Source organism: Siniperca chuatsi, linkage group LG16 (assembly GCF_020085105.1).
Source record: "Siniperca chuatsi isolate FFG_IHB_CAS linkage group LG16, ASM2008510v1, whole genome shotgun sequence".
Taxonomy (NCBI): Eukaryota; Metazoa; Chordata; class Actinopteri; order Centrarchiformes; family Sinipercidae; genus Siniperca; species Siniperca chuatsi.
Genome location: NC_058057.1, coordinates 20,861,605 through 20,879,838, shown reverse-complemented (window position 1 = coordinate 20,879,838; position 18,234 = coordinate 20,861,605). Strand labels below are relative to the sequence as shown.

At 38.9% G+C, this 18,234-nt stretch overlaps 1 protein-coding gene across 2 annotated transcripts; it reads left to right on the top strand.

The window, feature by feature from the left end:
- The first annotated feature begins 680 nt into the window (after positions 1–680).
- rab15 (RAB15, member RAS oncogene family) lies at positions 681–17,696 on the top strand. 2 transcript variants are annotated; one of them, XM_044169492.1, is made up of 8 exons: positions 681–1,025; positions 11,463–11,523; positions 12,701–12,761; positions 13,366–13,443; positions 14,023–14,112; positions 15,470–15,535; positions 15,712–15,859; positions 17,216–17,696. In XM_044169492.1, exons 1-8 carry the CDS (start codon positions 902–904, stop codon positions 17,344–17,346), a joined length of 759 nt encoding a protein of 252 aa, XP_044025427.1. In that variant the 5' UTR covers positions 681–901; the 3' UTR covers positions 17,347–17,696. The 2 variants fall into 2 exon arrangements, with proteins under 2 accessions (XP_044025427.1, XP_044025428.1); XM_044169493.1 differs by lacking the exon at positions 15,470–15,535.
- The last annotated feature ends 538 nt before the right edge of the window (positions 17,697–18,234 follow it).

Sequence of the window (18,234 nt, the reverse complement as noted above, 5' to 3'; positions counted from 1 at the left end):
TTCAAGGTGTCCAATTAGAAAGAGGAGATGATGCCACTGATGTTCTGAACACTTGATTGATCTTTTAACAACCACTGAAGCATGTTGGTCACTGAGGGTCTTAATGCATTTATCTAATCTTGAGGCTCCATCTTGTAAAGGGGTCCTGAGTTAAGGCCGTTATTATGCTTGCATGGTACCTTTTACTAAATAAATTTCCCACTAGTCATTTGATCTGGTCATGTTAGGAGAACAATTTGAATGCAAAGAACACTGCAAATAAGCTTTCTGTAAAAAGTGGATGATATGTACAATAAGCCATAAGAAATGGGGCATAGTCAAAATCACATTAATGAATAAAATACCAGTAGCCTACATACTGGTACACATGTAAATGACCAAATAGGCATACATTTAATTCACAGATGAAAATAACATGTACAGAGAAGATATGTGCATGCTTTTCTCCCATTGTCAAAACCTCCAAATACAGTAAATCGTTCACAGGTTCAGTAGTATCCTGACAATCATGAAGTTATAAAGAAATCTTGGGGAAAAATAGCAATCATGCTATTACCGAATTTGCCACCAAAACATCTACCTAATCCTCTTTTTTACCACAGAAATGAAACAAGCAGCTAAGGCTTTTATATTGGAAAGCACCACCGGAAGTCTCCTCTTCTCGTTGAGTCCTACTTGACGATGGTCCACCGCACCCACTGGAAGCTTAAGGCTGCCTGGAGAGCTGGAGCATCTCTGTTTTGTTCCCCCACCTCCCCAGCATCAGTGAACAAAAAGAAGCATAGCCAAAGCCTTATGTTGACCTTTTGAGCAGACATGGGATGCAGGAGGGGAGGAATTGGTCATCCATCGCTGAGTTAGCTGACTGGGGCTTTTTAAATTCAACACTACATCCAACACTATGGCTAAGCAGTACGATGTGCTCTTCCGACTCCTGCTGCTCGGAGATTCTGGGGTTGGGAAAACATGTTTGCTTTGCAGATTCACGGACAACGAATTTCACCCGTCTCACATCTCCACCATCGGTAAGACTCTGCACTGCCACCAGGAGTTATTTCTTGCATTTTATTCATCACTCGCTTTAACTGGCTCTCCCATTCGTTTGCATGGTATTTCGGCGTTTTCTGTTGATGTCATTTGCGCATCACCCTCTCGTTGTGGCGACTGAATTTTCAATTTAAATTCCACATTTCATCTGGAATCGATGTTGTGATTCAATTAGAGTAGTGTATTCTCGTGGAATAAAGAGAGTGGTAACTATAAAATCATTGCATTGCATTGGTTGGGGAAGCCCTGAGGGGGAAGATCCAACACTTGGCAGCCATGCAGATGAGTTTACCAACTATCAGCACTTGGCACTGACAGTGCAACCAAGTGCCATACAAAATAATAGCAAAGGCATACTTTTATATTTGGGAATAGGTTGTGTTTTGCATCAGGCACCAATGTTACCCACCACACTGGGCTCTTGGGACTCCCAGGGTGTGTTAGGTGGGTCCAGGTTCCTGATCAAAATGAAGAATAGTTTTATTTTCATTATTTTACAAGTTAGCAGAATTACACATTTACAGTACACCCCTGACCCGTTCTCAATTCCTTCCTGCCAAATAATTATGGAACAAATATGACTAGAGTTGATTGACAGAAAATTAATCAGCAACAATTTTGATAACTGGTTAATTGTTTAAGCTGGTTTTTGAGCTAAACTTCCAAACATTTAATAATAATAATAATAATAATAGTAAACTTTATTTATAGAGCACTTATAACAACAAAGTGTTTCACAGAGAGAGAGAAAATAAAATACCACAGTGAATGATAAAATACATGAAGGGCAAAAACTAAATAAAATAAACAGACAGCTCAGATAAGATCAGGATATGGTTTCCGATAAAAATGTGTCTTGAGAAGAGACTTAAAAGAAGACACTGACTCAGACAACCTAATTTCGTTAGGCAGGTCGTTCCAGAGCCTCGGGGCCCTGATGGCAAAAGGATTAAAAGGTCTAAAATATAATCTGGAGCCAGGCCTTAAAAGTAATCAATACGATCTTAAAATGTCCTGTCCTAAAACAAACAGGGAGCCAATGTAAAGAGGCTAAATCAGGTGTAGTGTGATCTTACCTTTTGGTCCTGGTTAAAAGCCTAGCAGCTGAGTTCTGTACAGTCTGCAGTCGTTTCAAAGTTTTTTGATTAAGACAAGTGAACAGGCTGTTACAATAATCAAGGTGTGAGGAGATAAAAGCGTGTACAACAGTTTCTACATCACTTAAAATAGACTTAAAGACTTAAAATAGATCGTATTTTTGCAATATTTCTGAGGTGATAAAAACATGATTGGACAAGCTTAGTGATATGTTGCTCAAAACGTAAATTGCTATCAAACAGGACACCAAGATTTCTTGCAACAGGCTTGATATGTTGTGACAGGTTACCAGTAGATGGCAGTATTTGTTTAGTGATGTGTTGGGACCCAATAACAAGGATTTCTGTTTTATTTGAGTTGAGCTGAAGAAGTTTATTGACATCCAGTTTTTTATGTCAGACAGGCAGTCCTGCAGAGAACCGTACTAAGATCAGTGGGCTTGACAGGGAGGTACAACTGTGTGTCATCTGCATAACAATGAAAAGAAATGCCATGTCTGCGAATGACATCACCCAAGGGAAGCATGTATAAGGAGAACAGTATTGGTCCCAGAATTGAACCTTGAGGTACACCGTACTTGATATGGGAAAACGACAACATGAAGTTATTAATGGCGACACAGAATTTCCTATTGGACAGAATAGACTTAAATAGGAATCTGGGGTTGTGCTGATGGGCAGAAGAGACCTGATTTCTTCCATCTGCGTTCTGCTCTTCTGCATTTCCTTTTACTGTTTCAAATACTGTCATTTAACCATGGCTGTTTTCTAGTCTTTTAGTTTGATCTATTTTTCAGAGGAGCTATGAGATCTAAGGTTGAAGAACACAGAGAATTAGAAGAATCAACCAAATCGTTGGTGTTGGAGGAATCAGGAAACACATTGCCAAGAAAATGTAACAGTGTACAGAATTTTGAGGCACTATGCTCATTAAGTATGATTGTGTACTAAGAGCAGGATAATTCAGTACTAGCAGCCTGTAATTCACAGTTAAAAACAATGCATAGGTGATCAGATACAAACATGTCCGTGACTTCCACAGATGGTATTCTCAGACCCAGACTAAAGACTAGGCCTAAGGTGTGGCCACAGGAATGAGTTTGGCCAGACACCTGTTTAAAGTTAAGACTCATCAACATGAATATTAAAACCACCACAAAGAACAATTCTACCATAATTTAAAATAAAAGACTGGATAAAAATTCAGGGAGCTCCAACAAGAAGGAGACAGCTGGTTTAGGGGGGCGATAAATAATAGTACATATGACCGGGAGAGGGCCACCAAGTTTAAACATGAGAACTTCAAAGGAGGAAAAATCATTGCAAGCTATGAGGTTACACTTTAAATGCTTCATATAGATAGTAACAAGGCCACCACCACGACCGCAATCCCTAGGGCACAATTCAGCAGGCTGACTGTGATCGCCAGGATGTAACCAGGATTCTGTTAAAAACATGAAATCTAAATCAGTAGAAGAGATAAAATCAGTTAAAATAAATGTTTTGTTAGAGAGGGTTGATGGTTTCAACTTCCTCCTTCAATCACAGTAAAACTGAATACCTCTGGATTTTGGGCTGGTTTAAAAAATAAAGCAATTTTAAGGCATCAGTTTTTTGATCTGGTAAATTATTGTGGCCAGTTTTGACCATTTTCTGATGTTGTATGGACCAAATGATTAATCAATTAACAAGCGAAAAAAATCCAGCTCCTAACTAATGAACTAACACTATCTCTTCCTACCTTTGGTCATGGATTTGCCACATCCCTAAAGATGACTATTGACTCAGCAAAAGCTGAACCAGCCTCTTTCCTCATAGTTAATATGGGCTGTGCAGTATATCTACCTCCAGAGTTGGGATTCAGAGTGCAGAGCACGGCAGTCGCATTAACGTGCTTCACTTTGAGGTGAGGGGAATAAGGAAGTACAGTAAGCAGTACTCTTTTTTTTCATATGCTGCGGTGGTGTCTCTTATCTCTTCTTCAACTGGGCTGTCCTTTCTGTGTGTATGTTTGCGCTCAGTGTGTGTGTTCAGTTAATATATTATAGATATTTCCTCCCAGTAAGCTCCTATTCTTTGGAGTAGCAACTACTTTCTGACATTGCTTGCCGTAATTGGCCATAATATGGAGAAGACAAAATACAGACATCCCTGTGGCTCAGGAAATGTTCCTCCTGGTTGTGATGGATAGCTGACTTTTTATTCTTTTAGTCACAATAGTAAATCATGAAACTGGTGGTCATGCTAGGATTTGCAGACACATGGCTCCTGAAAAGGTCTGACAGAAAAGACAGCAAGAATACAATTGCACCATTAACTGTTAATTTTAACATATTTTCTAAAAAATGTTGGACCACTGGTGTGTTTGCATGGACGCTTTTATGGTAAATTCAAAGCCTTTATGATTTTTGAGCACTTAGTGAACTCTTCCTCAAGTCAAGTTCTCAGACTCTTCTGCTCATTACACAAGACTCATCACACTGAACTTTCAATGCTTCTGTTGTTTCACCTGCTCCATCCAGTAATGATAAATGCTCACATGCTTAGTAAGACTGCAGTATGCTATTTTAAGTCTTGCACCTATAGCGCTCTACAGGAAACCTCCTCCCCGTAGAGTTGTGTTTATATTGTACAATGCAAGATTTTCTCATTTTTCTTACAAGAAAGGTTCGGCCTGTAGGCAAGTGTTCACAACCACAGCTGGATGCTTAGAAATCAGGCTCTTGTGTCGGTGCAGGCGGTGGATATTTGTATTGGACTGAATAGTTGTGGGCAGCAGACTGTGTCTATAAGCCATGTTGGGAGGTCTTTCATGGGCCTGCAATAATTCAAACTCCTCTTCTCAGACTAAACAAGCCCAACAAAGTCCAAAGAGAGAGAGAGAGAGATCAAGAGTGACCACCATCAGTGCTCTCCTGCAGAGGATCAATAAATAATTTCCCAACCTTCATGGTGACAGAAGGATATGAATTCTTTCCCATGTCTCACTCATGGGTAGCTCCATAATTCATCAGTTCACGTTATAGTCCACTCGCTCAGTTTTTGCTCTTAATTATCTCAAAAATTGCTGGGACCTCTCACCAATAAAGTTTTTCCATAAACAATAGAGGATAAAAAGCTGAGGAGCGTCTTATTTAGCATCTCCTGCTGTTCTGCAGAAGAATAAACCCAAAAAATTCATACACTGAGGGCTCCCAGCAAACAGTGTAATAATTAATAGATGCAGATACAGTATGTGAACACCCAAACATTACTCCTATGTGATTGATCAACATCTTATTCCAAAACCATGGACATTAATATGCTGCTATAACTGCCAGGATTTGCTCTCTTTCAGCCACAAAAACATAATTTCAGTTCATCATGTTGAGGTCAGGGCTCTATGCAGGCCAGTCAAGTTCTTCCACAGCAAACTCAGAAATGGACCTCGTGTTGTGACAAAACAGGGCCTTCACCAAACTGCTGCCACAAACTTGGAAGCACAGTATTATCTAAAATATCACTGTATGCTGTATCTTCAAGATTTTGCATAATTGGAACTGAGGGGCATGGCTTAAACCAAGAAAAACAGCACCAGAACAAAAATACACAAAAGTATTTGGACAGCGGTGCCCACTGCTTCAATTGGACATTTTGAGAATTTTATGCTCATTTGGATTTAAGTTTAACATGGCTTTCTCCAGGCCTTTAAATGTTTTTTTGGCATTCTACGGTCAATGGGAAACCTTTACATTGATAGGAAATAGTTTTTACAGGCTACATGAAATACAGCAGATATATATTTTAACCTTGTTGTTTTGTACATTATTTCTGTAAGAAGTTGAAGGACAGTCAGGGTTTGTATTCCCACTATCAAAGAATTTCCCACACAAAAGAGAGTCAAAACCACAGAGCGAGACCTGCATTAAAACATTTTTATCAAAGATCTTTGCCTTTGATTTGATCCACCGAGGCTTTCTGACAATAAATGTTATACTCAGTAATATATATAACAATAAATAGCACACTATAAAATAAGAGCTCCAACTTTGAGTCCAGAGTCAACATCAATATCAATAAAAATCAAACTAGTCCAAAAACATTGGAGCAGCAGGAATTCTGATTTAACCTGAACGACTGATACACCCTTACATCCAGGTATCTCATTTTATTTTAACAGGTCACTCTGTTCCTCATAAGACTTTCATCTTGGCCCGAGAGTGCACATTTCTCTGGCAAAGAGCAGCTGTAGAGATGATTTAGTAATGGCATTCAATCACACTGCTGAGTTTAATCTTCCTCACCGTTACCTCGACAGTCTCGTCACCGGACTCTTTGGAGTTCCTGGCTGTCACAACGCCTATAAAGTACGAGCCCGGCCCTGCCTTATATCATAGCTCAATAAGCAGCTGTCCTCATGGTGGTGATCCCAGTGGTGTTATGGTCACGGCCTGGTCATACACTCAGCCTGCTGCTGCATGACAAGCTCATTAGTCTAAAAGGCTGGGCATGAGTCGCAGCCACCACAGATGGTTATCATCTTATAAAGAGGTGATCAAAGAAATCTATTGTGTTGTCATAGCGTCGACTTCTTCCTGGCTTTCTATGAACAAAAATAGTGTGATCTTATATCTCTGCTAAGGAGGTTATAGTTGTCGTGTGTTAGTTACAGTAGCAGAATATCTCAAAAACTGCTTAACAGGGGCGCCCTGGTGGCCTAGGGGTGAAGGTGCCAACTATGACTTTTGTTGCAAGTCTTTTTCCCCTCATTGCCCTACTGTGTCTCTCTAATAAAGACATCAAAATGCCCCAAAAATACAAAAAAAAAACCTGCTTTGCAGATTTCAATAAAATTTGGTGCAAATTTAGGCCATAAACCAATGAACCGAGTATTAGCATTGAACTCCTATAACACTGTTGGATTCACGATGGAAAGTTCAAAGATCAAAATCGATGCAGCAGAACCAGAGATATCATCTTTTTTATTCCACACATTCGTCTTCCTTGTCAAAACCTGGTGCCTACATTGACTCAAGTGACAGGCAGTTTATCACATTTCACACAGCTCCCTCTGGAGCCACAAAAGGCTTTATACAACTTTTTTTTTTTTTTTTACATATGCACTAGTACTCCTCAAGACCTGTAAACAGACTTTGATGTGTAAGTTCCCCTTTTAACATAAACAAACATTTTTAATAAGAATCCTTTTAAATTTGTTTTTTAAAGATATGTACTGAGCAGGACATTTTACAGCTGATGAATCACTTTTCAGTGCTCTTTGTGGACAAACTATGTAATGGAGATTTCTTAAATTATCTCAGACATTTCTGTACTGCAATTTCTTGTTACTTGATGGCCCCAATGTACACCGATATCAATATATCTGTGACAAGCTAACATTAGCTGATATATCGGTTTTGTAGTTTTAACCTCAAGAATAGCCTCAAAAATCTTTTTTCCTGAATTTCTTGGTTAAAAACATTTTTGAATTTTTACCAAAACTGATTTATTTCCTTTAGTCTTATTCTTTTGAAAGAGATACAGATTCAGTAATGGGTTTGACTAAAATATCTGATCTAAATATAAATGCTGTGTAACACTGGTCTGGCATTTCATTTGGTGGGTCAATACACAGCTTAATTGTTCAGTACAGATTGATGTCAAGTTGAAAAAAAAGTTTGTGCCTTGTCCTGCTGTGCCCCAAAGACAACAGCTGTTGACAGTTGTTGGCTGTCCTCTGCTTGTAATAATAACCATGGATGACAGACCCTTTCCCCAGTGAATTTGTGTCAGTGCCAGAGCATCCATCCGTCCATCCATTAGTGAGCCTGTCGCCATTACCTACAGCACACTGACACGTGTCACCGCCTAATCCGTCTTGCATAGTCGAACACAGTCATTCTGGTAATTAGTCAAGTCAATTTTGGGTGTGTACCCATTAGTTTTTACATGGCTTTCACACTGCTGATTGTGAAATCCTGCCATGTTAAATTAACTTCTGTCTCTCTTTGCACATTGTGTTTGTCTCCATAGTCGCAGTTCCCTCAGAAGAGAAGAGGGAAATCTGTACAATGGCTTTTTTTCCCAAGCCATTCTTCGTGACTTAATATTTTTTAAAGCTATTTCTAGGTTCTTTAGTCAGTGTAAGGTGTAAGGTTTGGTTTCCAGTAAAAGTACAGTTAAGTCAAATGTGTAGTTTCACAGACGCAATTCTGTTCAATTCAATTTACTTTATTTCCCCAGAATACTCCACTTAGTATCGGGAGTTGTGGGTACATCAACTAACAATAATCAGTATATCAAACAGTAGTAACAGTCTGTACAGTCTGTCGGATTTCAATTTACATTTGAAAGCCTGCAGACTTGTTTGTTCCCTTGCAGACCTGTCTTACTGGGTGCAGAGCACATGCATGCACCTCTAATCCATCCTGTAATAGTACATTCAGGACTTACACAACTTCTCATGCAGATGGAGCAATTGTGCAGCAAGTGGGACATCTGCTGTATTGATGGAAACACCCAGAACACTTTGAATATCAAACCACTAATAAAGAGAGACATTTTTTATACCTTCACAACAGCCTCGGTCTGTTGGGTCATTCATTATTTGCACTATGGTTTGCACTGTAGGAGTGCACCTGGTTCTATAAAACAGCCTCATTTTGCTGGACTGTTATAAAACAATGCAGAGCAATCAGATGGGTGCCCATACAATTTAGTTGTTTAACAGCAGGAAGCAGACAGAGTGGGTTGAATCATCCTTTGGTTTTTTGTAAATATAGCTCAAAATGTACTAATGTTTTAGAGACTTACTGCTGATTTTTATTTATTCTCATATGCCTGTGTAGTCATCTTGCTTTATTTTCAGATTTCCAGATTTGGTCCACCCCCTTGCTGTAGACACCCACTGTACAGCCTGAGAATCCATTAGTCCATATCTGCATTTCATATTTAAATCATTGCTGTTTGCATGGATGACTTCTGACTGGAGCTTAATGCACTACTAATACAGCCGGACAATGACACAGGAAGATGGCCTCTTTTTCATTATCTCCTCTCTCTTCTCAAGCCTCAGGCAAGGCAAGCCACTGATTGTTATGCTGACCATTGACTTAGTCTTGGTCTGAATGCTCTCTATTCTGGTCAAAGGCAAAGACCGCCTCACGACTTAAATGAGGCCTCACACTGTCAAGTCAGTGAGCTCCAGCCTCCGCAGAGTCTTCACTTTACTCCAGCTTGTTCTTAGCAAACACACTGAAATCAGCCAGTCCAGCTATAGAACATCTGTCAGCTGTTTCCTTATGTCAGTCTCTTGGAATACAAACCTTGCAGAAATGCAGCTATAAAAACCACAAACAGCAGTTCTTCCCGTTATGTGAATCAATTGGACTCAGTAGCTCTTTCTCTGAGCGTGATGCCGACTGTGACACATGGGTGTTGAGTGTCAGGTTAATTGGGATGAACTGTTAATTGATTTCTAAGGGATTAGCGTGGTCTATAGAAGCCTGTGGGTTTGCTTTTTATCGACTTGAATGCATTAGCCTGAGGAGACAGTCATGGACAGAAGAGACAAGATAAAAGGAATTTAGTAGAGATGGAGTTAATGGTAAAACTGATGTATTTAAATGTTAAAAATCTGATTCTACTACTTAGGCATTTTGATTGTATCTCATCGAGATATACATTAATATGTTTATTATTGCTATTGTTTATTATTATTGTTAGTAGTATTAGTTACACAGTACAGTACCAGGGCAGTAGCTACCATTGAGGACCAATGGTAGCTACCAACGAGGTCATGTCTTCGGCATGGACGGATTATGATACAATTGGCCCCTGGGCAAAGAAATGTAAAAGGCCCCCTTTCTCCCCAGCAAGTCACCCCCATACCACAGACAGAGAAGTGTTTCTTCATTCTATCATTTTTAGTGGTATTTTGCAGGTTAACCATAATTTTAAGCAAAAAACCCCAGAACTTTAGAGTTGAAGGTGCTGAAAACTACACCTGAACTTCAGTGTTTTCTTCATGCTGTAGATAAAGCTTTCTGACACAGCAGATCCACATTATACCCAAACTATGAGACACTATACACAATATTCTAGGATATTATCTAAGGAAACCTAATTTTGATGTAGGCTTCTCTGAAGTATTGGCAGATACTGATTATTAAATTACTCATTGGGATCAGGAGCAAAAAGAAAATGTAATCGAGACATTTACTTTTAACTGAGCCTTTTGATGTTTTTACCATTGCATATGCTTTACACATGCTGGGGTTTTTATGGCTGATATTTTTAAGGCTAAATATCTTGAAATTTGACTGCAACTAAAACGGATTTAGTATTCTCAACCAGAATTACACACCTGGCAGTTTAGAGAAGACTTGAAACAACATTTAGGCCATGATGTAGGGCAATGAAGTTTACCAAACATATAATTAAAGATAATTAAAGAGTTAAATTAATACTTTTTTTTAACCAAATTTTATTTGGTTTGTGTCTAGTGAAAAATTTCTTTGGGAGCTGGGGTTGTGCTGGGAGAATTAGGACTCATGACCTCAGTATTTCTCAAATCCTGAATAGTACTGGTAGCACTATGTCCGTGGATAGAGACTTAAAATGTCTAATGGTCTTTTTGCACCCTGACAAAATACATCTCTGGGGAAGTAATCAATACATGGATTTAGTTTTTATAAAAACGTTTAAAAAAAAAAATCAGCACAAAATATTAACTATCAGCAACTTATCTTCAAGTATATCAATTTCTATTCTGGCCTTCAAAACTGAACACAGGTCTTGATAGAAATCAGCCCTGCCTGTGATTTTCTATGAACAATATCACACTCAGTCATCTGAAAGAGATCAGAGATCACTGAAGCATGAGTGACCCCTTCCCCATCTCAGCTCTGCTTCTTTTCTCTCATCTGTTCTTCCGTGGTGTTATGAAGCGCTCAGTTATCGCTTTGCCCTTCTCGGTTATTTCACCTCCCATGTGGTCGATGCAGAGAACTGAACTAAACGAGGACTCAGCTCGCTGGATCATTAGCCCAATCCTCTAACAGGCTGATTATACTGGGGTGATGTGGCTCTCGTTGCGTTAATGCCCTCTATGATGTTACAAAGCTGCAGCAGATACCAGTGAACCTCTGTCTGCAAAAGACGTGCCGGGTTAATTGATTTCAGTCACTTATTGGGTGGAAAGTGCAAACGCCTCTGAGAACATTCAGAACATTTAGCCTGAGCACAGCACTCACAGGTATGGAGAAATATCTAACACATTTAGAGCTCCTCTGTGAATGTAATATTGTATTTCCTAACCATATCTTTTCTCTCTTACAGGAGTCGACTTCAAAATGAAGACGCTAGTAATAGATGGTATCAAAGTACGGATACAGATATGGTAAGATAGTGGCATAGGGCACCATGTTGGAAGGCCTCGTGCACGAGATTAACAAAATGTTATTGGATATTACACAACAGTAGTTCTGATAGAGGGGATATTATTCATTTGCAAATATGCTATAACTATCATTTCTTATGGTTATGGTTTCATAGGCTGTAGCTACCACTGACAACACTGAGGTCTTGTCCTCCGTATTTTAGTAACCTGGGGGATTTTTAAGTTCTACAATGACAAATTTGCACATTGATAGTATTTTATAAACTGATTCCAGTAGTTTTAGACCCAATATATGTTTATTTAACTACTTTTAGGCCAATTAAATAATAGTACCTTCACGCAGGAGTCTGTCCCTTCACAGACCTGCAATTAATGTTAGCTTTTTTAACTGGAGCCATGATTTCCTAAACTTAACCATACTCTAGTTGCCCTGCGCTGATACTGTAGAATGAAAGAATTTTAAAAACCTGAGTGTGGAATTTTTTTAAATCGCATTTTTAAAAACATTTGTCGTCAAATATCAACTTTCCGTCTGGCAATAGCAATAGTCTGGTCTAGCGGCTCTGTGAGGCTGTACTTAGGCACAGGGGTGATTTGAGCTAAATGTTAACATGCGCACACTGACAATGCTAATGATGTTTAGCAGGTAAGATTAACCAGGTTCACCATCTTAGTTTAGCCTGTTAGCATACTAACATTTGCTTATTAGCACTAAACACAAAGTACAGCTGAGGCTGACAGGAATGTCAATAGTTTTCCAGGTATTTGGTCTTGAACCAAAGTATTGGACACACCTTGAATATCTTTAGCATATTCACAGAAACCTATCCAATAGTTATCGAGATATTTCAGTCCTGACCAAAGTTGTGGACCGACAATGCCATCCCTAAATCCCCTCCGCTAGCATGGCTAAACAACCCACTTCTGCTTAAAACAATGCTGTTTTTCTTAATTCATAAAAAATATATATATTTCACAGATACATGATTTACATTGGACGGTGACCAAAAATCTAAATAATAACAAATTTAAGGTGTCTGGTCAAACTGGGGGGACGGGGGCTCATGACCTTAATGTGTCTATAAAATCCTGGCTACTGCCCTGGTTACATTGTCATATTATACTCTCACAAATGGATCTGTGTCTTCATGTTTATATATGCTTGTTGTCTTTCCAGGGACACTGCAGGCCAAGAAAGATACCAGACCATCACTAAGCAGTACTACAGACGAGCCCAGGTAGTTGACCTCAAGTCTCCTCCACTGACTCTGCTGCTGCAAGTGATTTTCCACACATTAATGTAATATTACTACAGAGTAGCATAACACATTTAAATCAAATTTATTTCTGAAATTAAATTTGTTACAGCTATGAGAATAATTCATGCCTCATACTTTGATGAAACATTTAAGTGCTTTTAAAAGGATCTCTCATGGATTAAAGTTGCTACATCTAGCAGCTTTAAAACATCAATATAACATTGTAAAATTATTTGATCTCACAAATAGCTGCTAAAGAGGTTACACTGGCTGAAATTGAATTGTCCATTTACCAGAAACTGGCAATGAAATTGGAAGAAAAGTAACCTGTTCCTGTTTTGTGCTATAAAGCTAGCCAGCGGCTTACTTACAATGTCAAATGAATTATTGGTAGAGGCTGCCAACTTTCTAAGTGGTGGTCTGGTTTGTTTACAGGAATCATATGAATGTTTCCAAATGTATTGATTTTAAAATGCTGCTTTTAAGAATCAAGAAATTGAAATTATTGTATTTAAACAAGACTCTAAAGTGCTTTAAAATGCACTGCTTCTCATCTGTTTTTGAAATCTTTGGACATCTTCAGGGAATCTTCCTGGTGTATGATATCACGAGTGAGCGATCCTTCCAACACATCATGAAGTGGGCCAGTGATGTGGATGAGGTGAGTCACAGAGATTGGGGATTTGAGATCAACAGGCATTATTTTCCGCATTGTAGAAAGGGCAACGCTGACAAAACTACTTACTGTGCAGAGGCCCCAAGTTGACAAAGAACAGATGCCAGACATGGTGCGATAAAAACCAAATGCTTTGGCCTGACAGATACGGCTTTTCTGTGTTTATTATGTTCCATCTTCATTTTCAAATATCTGTCATTATATTTTTAAATGTGTATAGTCATAAATATTGGAAGGAGAACATTTTTTCCTCTTAGTCACATTTTTCTGTCAGCCTCGAGTCTTCATGAAGCAATTTCATCTGCCCTGCTTATCATTCCCCAGATGATTTTATTCTATTAATTTAGTCATTATAGACCTAACTTCCTCTATGGGTCTCTGAATATATACTCTATTGATCTTGGCATGCTTCCCACTTACTTTTAATCTAGGTCTAATTTCCTGAGCGCTGTCACTCCTGTGTTTTCTCCCCACTGCACTCTCTTGACATTTCAAATCTCTCTCTTTAATTTTGTTTTTTATTTTTCTTCCTTCTCTGTAAATATCTCTCCTAAACCCCTGCAGTATGCCCCTGACAAGGTCCAGAAGATCCTTGTAGGGAACAAGTCGGATGATGTGGACAAGAGGCAGGTGGCCACAGAGCAAGGTATCAAGGTGGGTCAGTCACTGGCACTGTGTTGCAACTATTTTGCAACTATTTACTTTCTGGTAGAAAGCCCTGAGGGCAAACTTCTCCTGTGTGCTGACTTTTCTGGTTTTCTTTGAGTTATATTAGTTCACCAAAAGCTTGTCGCCGTAAGGCTCAGTTTGGGTTCTGGAAATTAGGCTCAGAGTTCAACAAAAACGCATTTGTCTTGTAGCTGGTTTCAATGAAATTTTGGTTGCTTAGGTGATATTGAAAGAATTCTTTCACATTTTTGAGAAATAATCTTATTCTCTTTCTTTCTTATTTGTTAGATGAGAAGATTGACACCACTTTCGTGTCTGCATTAATTATGGAGCTGGAGCCTGGAGGCAGTTAGCTTAGCTTAGCGTAAAGACTGGAAGCAGGAGAAAACAGCTACCTTGGCTCTGTCCAAAGTTCCATCACCCCTAGAGCTTACTAAGACACGTAAAATATTGTTTGTTTAATCTGCAAATGTAAAAATGACAATTTGTTGTTTTAGACTGAGTTGTGTGCTATTACAAACAACAGTTTATCTATCCGCCCAGCACTTCTGTGCAGTGTCTCCAATCATTGCCTGGCAATCTCACTGTGACTACAAAACTCTGGCAAGTCACTGCGCCTGGCTGTTGTTCGAAATACAACATGTTCATCAGTGAGCTTTAGGGGTATTTGTAGGCTTAGTTTTGAAATTTGGACAGAGCCAGGCTAGCTGTCTCCCCATGCATCAAGTCTTTAAACTAAGCTAGGCTAATTGCCTCCCAGCTCTAACGCTATAATTATTGCACGTAAGAGTGGTATCGATCTTCTTATCTTAATCTTGGCAAGAAAGCAAATTTTTTACAACGCTTATTTCCCAAAATGTTGAACTATTCTTTTACAGAAGTACTTATTCCGGGATCCCCAAAAGCTTGTAATCATTGGATTTATTTTCAGTTCACTTATGCTCAGAGTTCAGCAAAAGTTCATATTCCTTCTTGGTTTGGGTTCTGGTAGAAAGTTTGGCTCCTAGTTCACCAAAAGGTGGGCTTGGTGTGGGTACTGGTATTGAAACCTTCGCTGTAGTTTCAGTTCAACATTTGTGTCTAGTCCATAAACAAGCTCGTAAAACCATGACGCACCAAGCCAACCTCAGACAAAGACTGACTAGTGCTTCACCTCTTATTGCCTCACATTTTCCATTAAAAGCTGCACTTGAACAAACGACTAAATCCATCAGCCAGCACACCACATTGCACCTGTGTGAAAGGAAATAACTAGTCAGTTGTCTGTGCTCCTAATTCAAAAAGAACAGAAAGGGTTTTTTTTCCAGGAAAGTAAAATGCGTAAGTGTTATCTGTCTTGCAGCTGGCTAAGGCTTATGGAATGGACTTCTTTGAGACAAGTGCCTTCACCAACCATAATATAACAGAGGTGAGGTGATCTGGATAGCCACTTCTCAAAAGGAACTGACCATTTACAAAATAGTAACACGATCAAAGCAATGCATGAAGTCATGATTATATAATGGGAGGAAATGACTTGATAAATGACAATGCATCTTATGTCTCTCATCTTGTTCTTATCCTGTGGCTGTGCATCCCTCGAAGACTTTCACACGATTGGCTGAACAGGTGCTGGCAGCCAATAAAAAGGACCTGGATCTTCTCCGGATGTCCATTAATGACGAGATTAATCTTGCTGCTCTGGAGGAAGAGGAAGGACTCTGTGACAGTGCAGTGGGCGACCAAGGCAAAGGTTGCTGGTGTTAAAGAAATAACAGGAATTAAGTTAAATATGTTATCACCAGACACTTTGCATACTCTGGGCAAAATGTGTCTCCTTTTGTCATTAGTTGAAATAAAGAAGAACATCGAGCTGCAATTTGGAAACCAGCTATGTCCCTCTGTTTCACGGAGCAATGCCAAAAATGCTAATGAGCCATTTGAGAGCAGTTTCAAGGACAAAGGTGGAAACATTTTGCCATAATGTGCCAAATGTGTGGTGAATTACCCATCTGAAGGTCCAAATGTCAAGGTTTCCCTCTGTGGGACAGAATGTTCATTGTCTAAAGCACTAATTCCTGCTCAGTTCAGTGTATCTTTGATGTAACCAAATGCAATCCCTATCCACTACAAATTCAGCAATTGACATACAGTTGAAAAGGCTAAATAAAAAACTTCCAGGAGAGCTGGGAATGAAGATTTAATCATCTTTTCTTACAGATTTTGTACAGTGTCCTGATGTAGAGGATAGGGAATGACTTGGAATTGTCCCTCACTGACTTGAAACTTTTCACAATTTCACATTATTTTCTGGGCGCTGTCTCTGATATTGATCATAGGGCTGGGTGCCGTGCAAATCAACAATGTGTTTGCATTTGGCCTTCATCCACCCCTTTTCCTGTATGTGGGTATTAGCACTCCTGCAGCCATAGCCTTTCTACCATTGAATGCATTAGATGTAGTGTAAGAATCGTACCACAAGAGGGTGCTACATGCATTGCAAAAACAGCACCCACAATGGAGAGGTGTTCACTTTTAAGTTAAGCTAGTTAACAGTTTTTTATTTTCTTATATGTTAGTTTTTAGTTGGAATTTGCACTTGCAATGGCTACCTTTTAATGTGATGAAAGGATTCTAAATATATGCAGCCATTTTGTTATTTTCTCTTATTGTTTTCATGCAAATGTTGGCTTCACAGGAAATTTTGCTGTTTGTAATATCATCCATGTAAGACCACGCAAACTCTCTGATAATTTGCAGTCAAGTATACCAGTATAAGTAGTTAATTGAGGGAAACGTCGAGAGCAAAATGCTTCAATTTCCCTGTAGCAAAACTGAAGATATTTTTCATTTTATAGTCTTTGTTTGTATAACAGAAAATATCCTATAGTACAGATGATTTAATAACTGCCCATTGCATTGTACATACCAGGTTTTTCAAAGCATTGTAGATTGGTAGAATCATGAGGATGCACCATTGATTTAATGTATTACCATTAGAGGGCTGTATTAAAAAGTCCACATTGATATTCTAGATGGTCTGAAATATTCCTGCTGTGAAGATAATAATGTCTTGGTCATTCTGTCCTTTTCTCACTGTTTTGTCCAGAGTCCAGTGGAGATGCCATTTCTTTCCCCCCCCCCCTCAGACTTAACAAGGGACAAGCAAGAGTTTTGCATGCGATCCACTCTTCTTTCCTTTCTTTTATTGCAACTTCAATGAAGTTAATAATCAACTGACCGTAATACAAGTATAGCATTTGACCAGAGTTGCCTGTTGTAGACTTACAGAATAACCATCACTGGATGACATTGGCTACATTTTTTGCAACTTAGTAAAACTAAATGCTACTCAAAACAATTGTTAATCTGTGCACCGTGTGAAATGGCAATATGTGAATGATGTTCTGGACTAAGCTCTAGATACACAATGTATCTGTGTTGTTTTCAAGAACTGCCTTTTTTCTTTCTTTAAGACTACTTCAACTTGTATTTGTGGAAATATATTACATGCAACATGTAAAATGCAACATGTTATTCTTGGAGAAAAGATGTCAGATGTTTATGAGTAAATACTTGCAGATATATGACTCAGTGCCAGAGTGTCTTCTTGGTTATGTTGAGACCCAGTAACTCCTTAACATGAGACGGAGATACTGTAGCACTATGTTGGAGTAATGAGCACTGAATGTCCCTGGGTACCAGGAGAACACGATCTTAACTATAATACAAAGACACAACACACAAACAATGGAACGTATACATTAACATCAAACTTCCTAAAGCTATGTGTTCGAACATCATGGTATACAAAATGACTACAGCTGTTGAGTACAGCATGTACCAGTAGCCCATTGATCTACCATGCTAATGAAGGCTATAGGTAATATTTAGGAGTACAGATGTGATGCAGTTGTAAGCCAGAGGGGAACTAAATAGGAAGATATTCCTATTCCTATTCCTACATTTTAGAATAGCAGTATTGGTTTATAAATATTGGTTTATTTTCTTGAGCTGTGCAAAAAGGTATGAGTTACTGATGGCATGCACATTTACTGGAGGATTTTAATTCATATTTGAAACCAGGCAGGCTAATTTGGCATATATCCCCTAAAAAGGGGGACAAGA

Coding starts and splice junctions, on each gene's coding strand:
- rab15 (XM_044169492.1), top strand. CDS start 902: ATGGCTAAGCAGTACGATGTGCTCTTCCGACTCCTGCTGCTCGGAGAT. Junction 12,762..13,365: donor AGTACTACAGACGAGCCCAG/GTAGTTGACCTC, acceptor GGACATCTTCAG/GGAATCTTCCTGGTGTATGA. Junction 14,113..15,469: donor CCACAGAGCAAGGTATCAAG/GTGGGTCAGTCA, acceptor TCTGTCTTGCAG/CTGGCTAAGGCTTATGGAAT.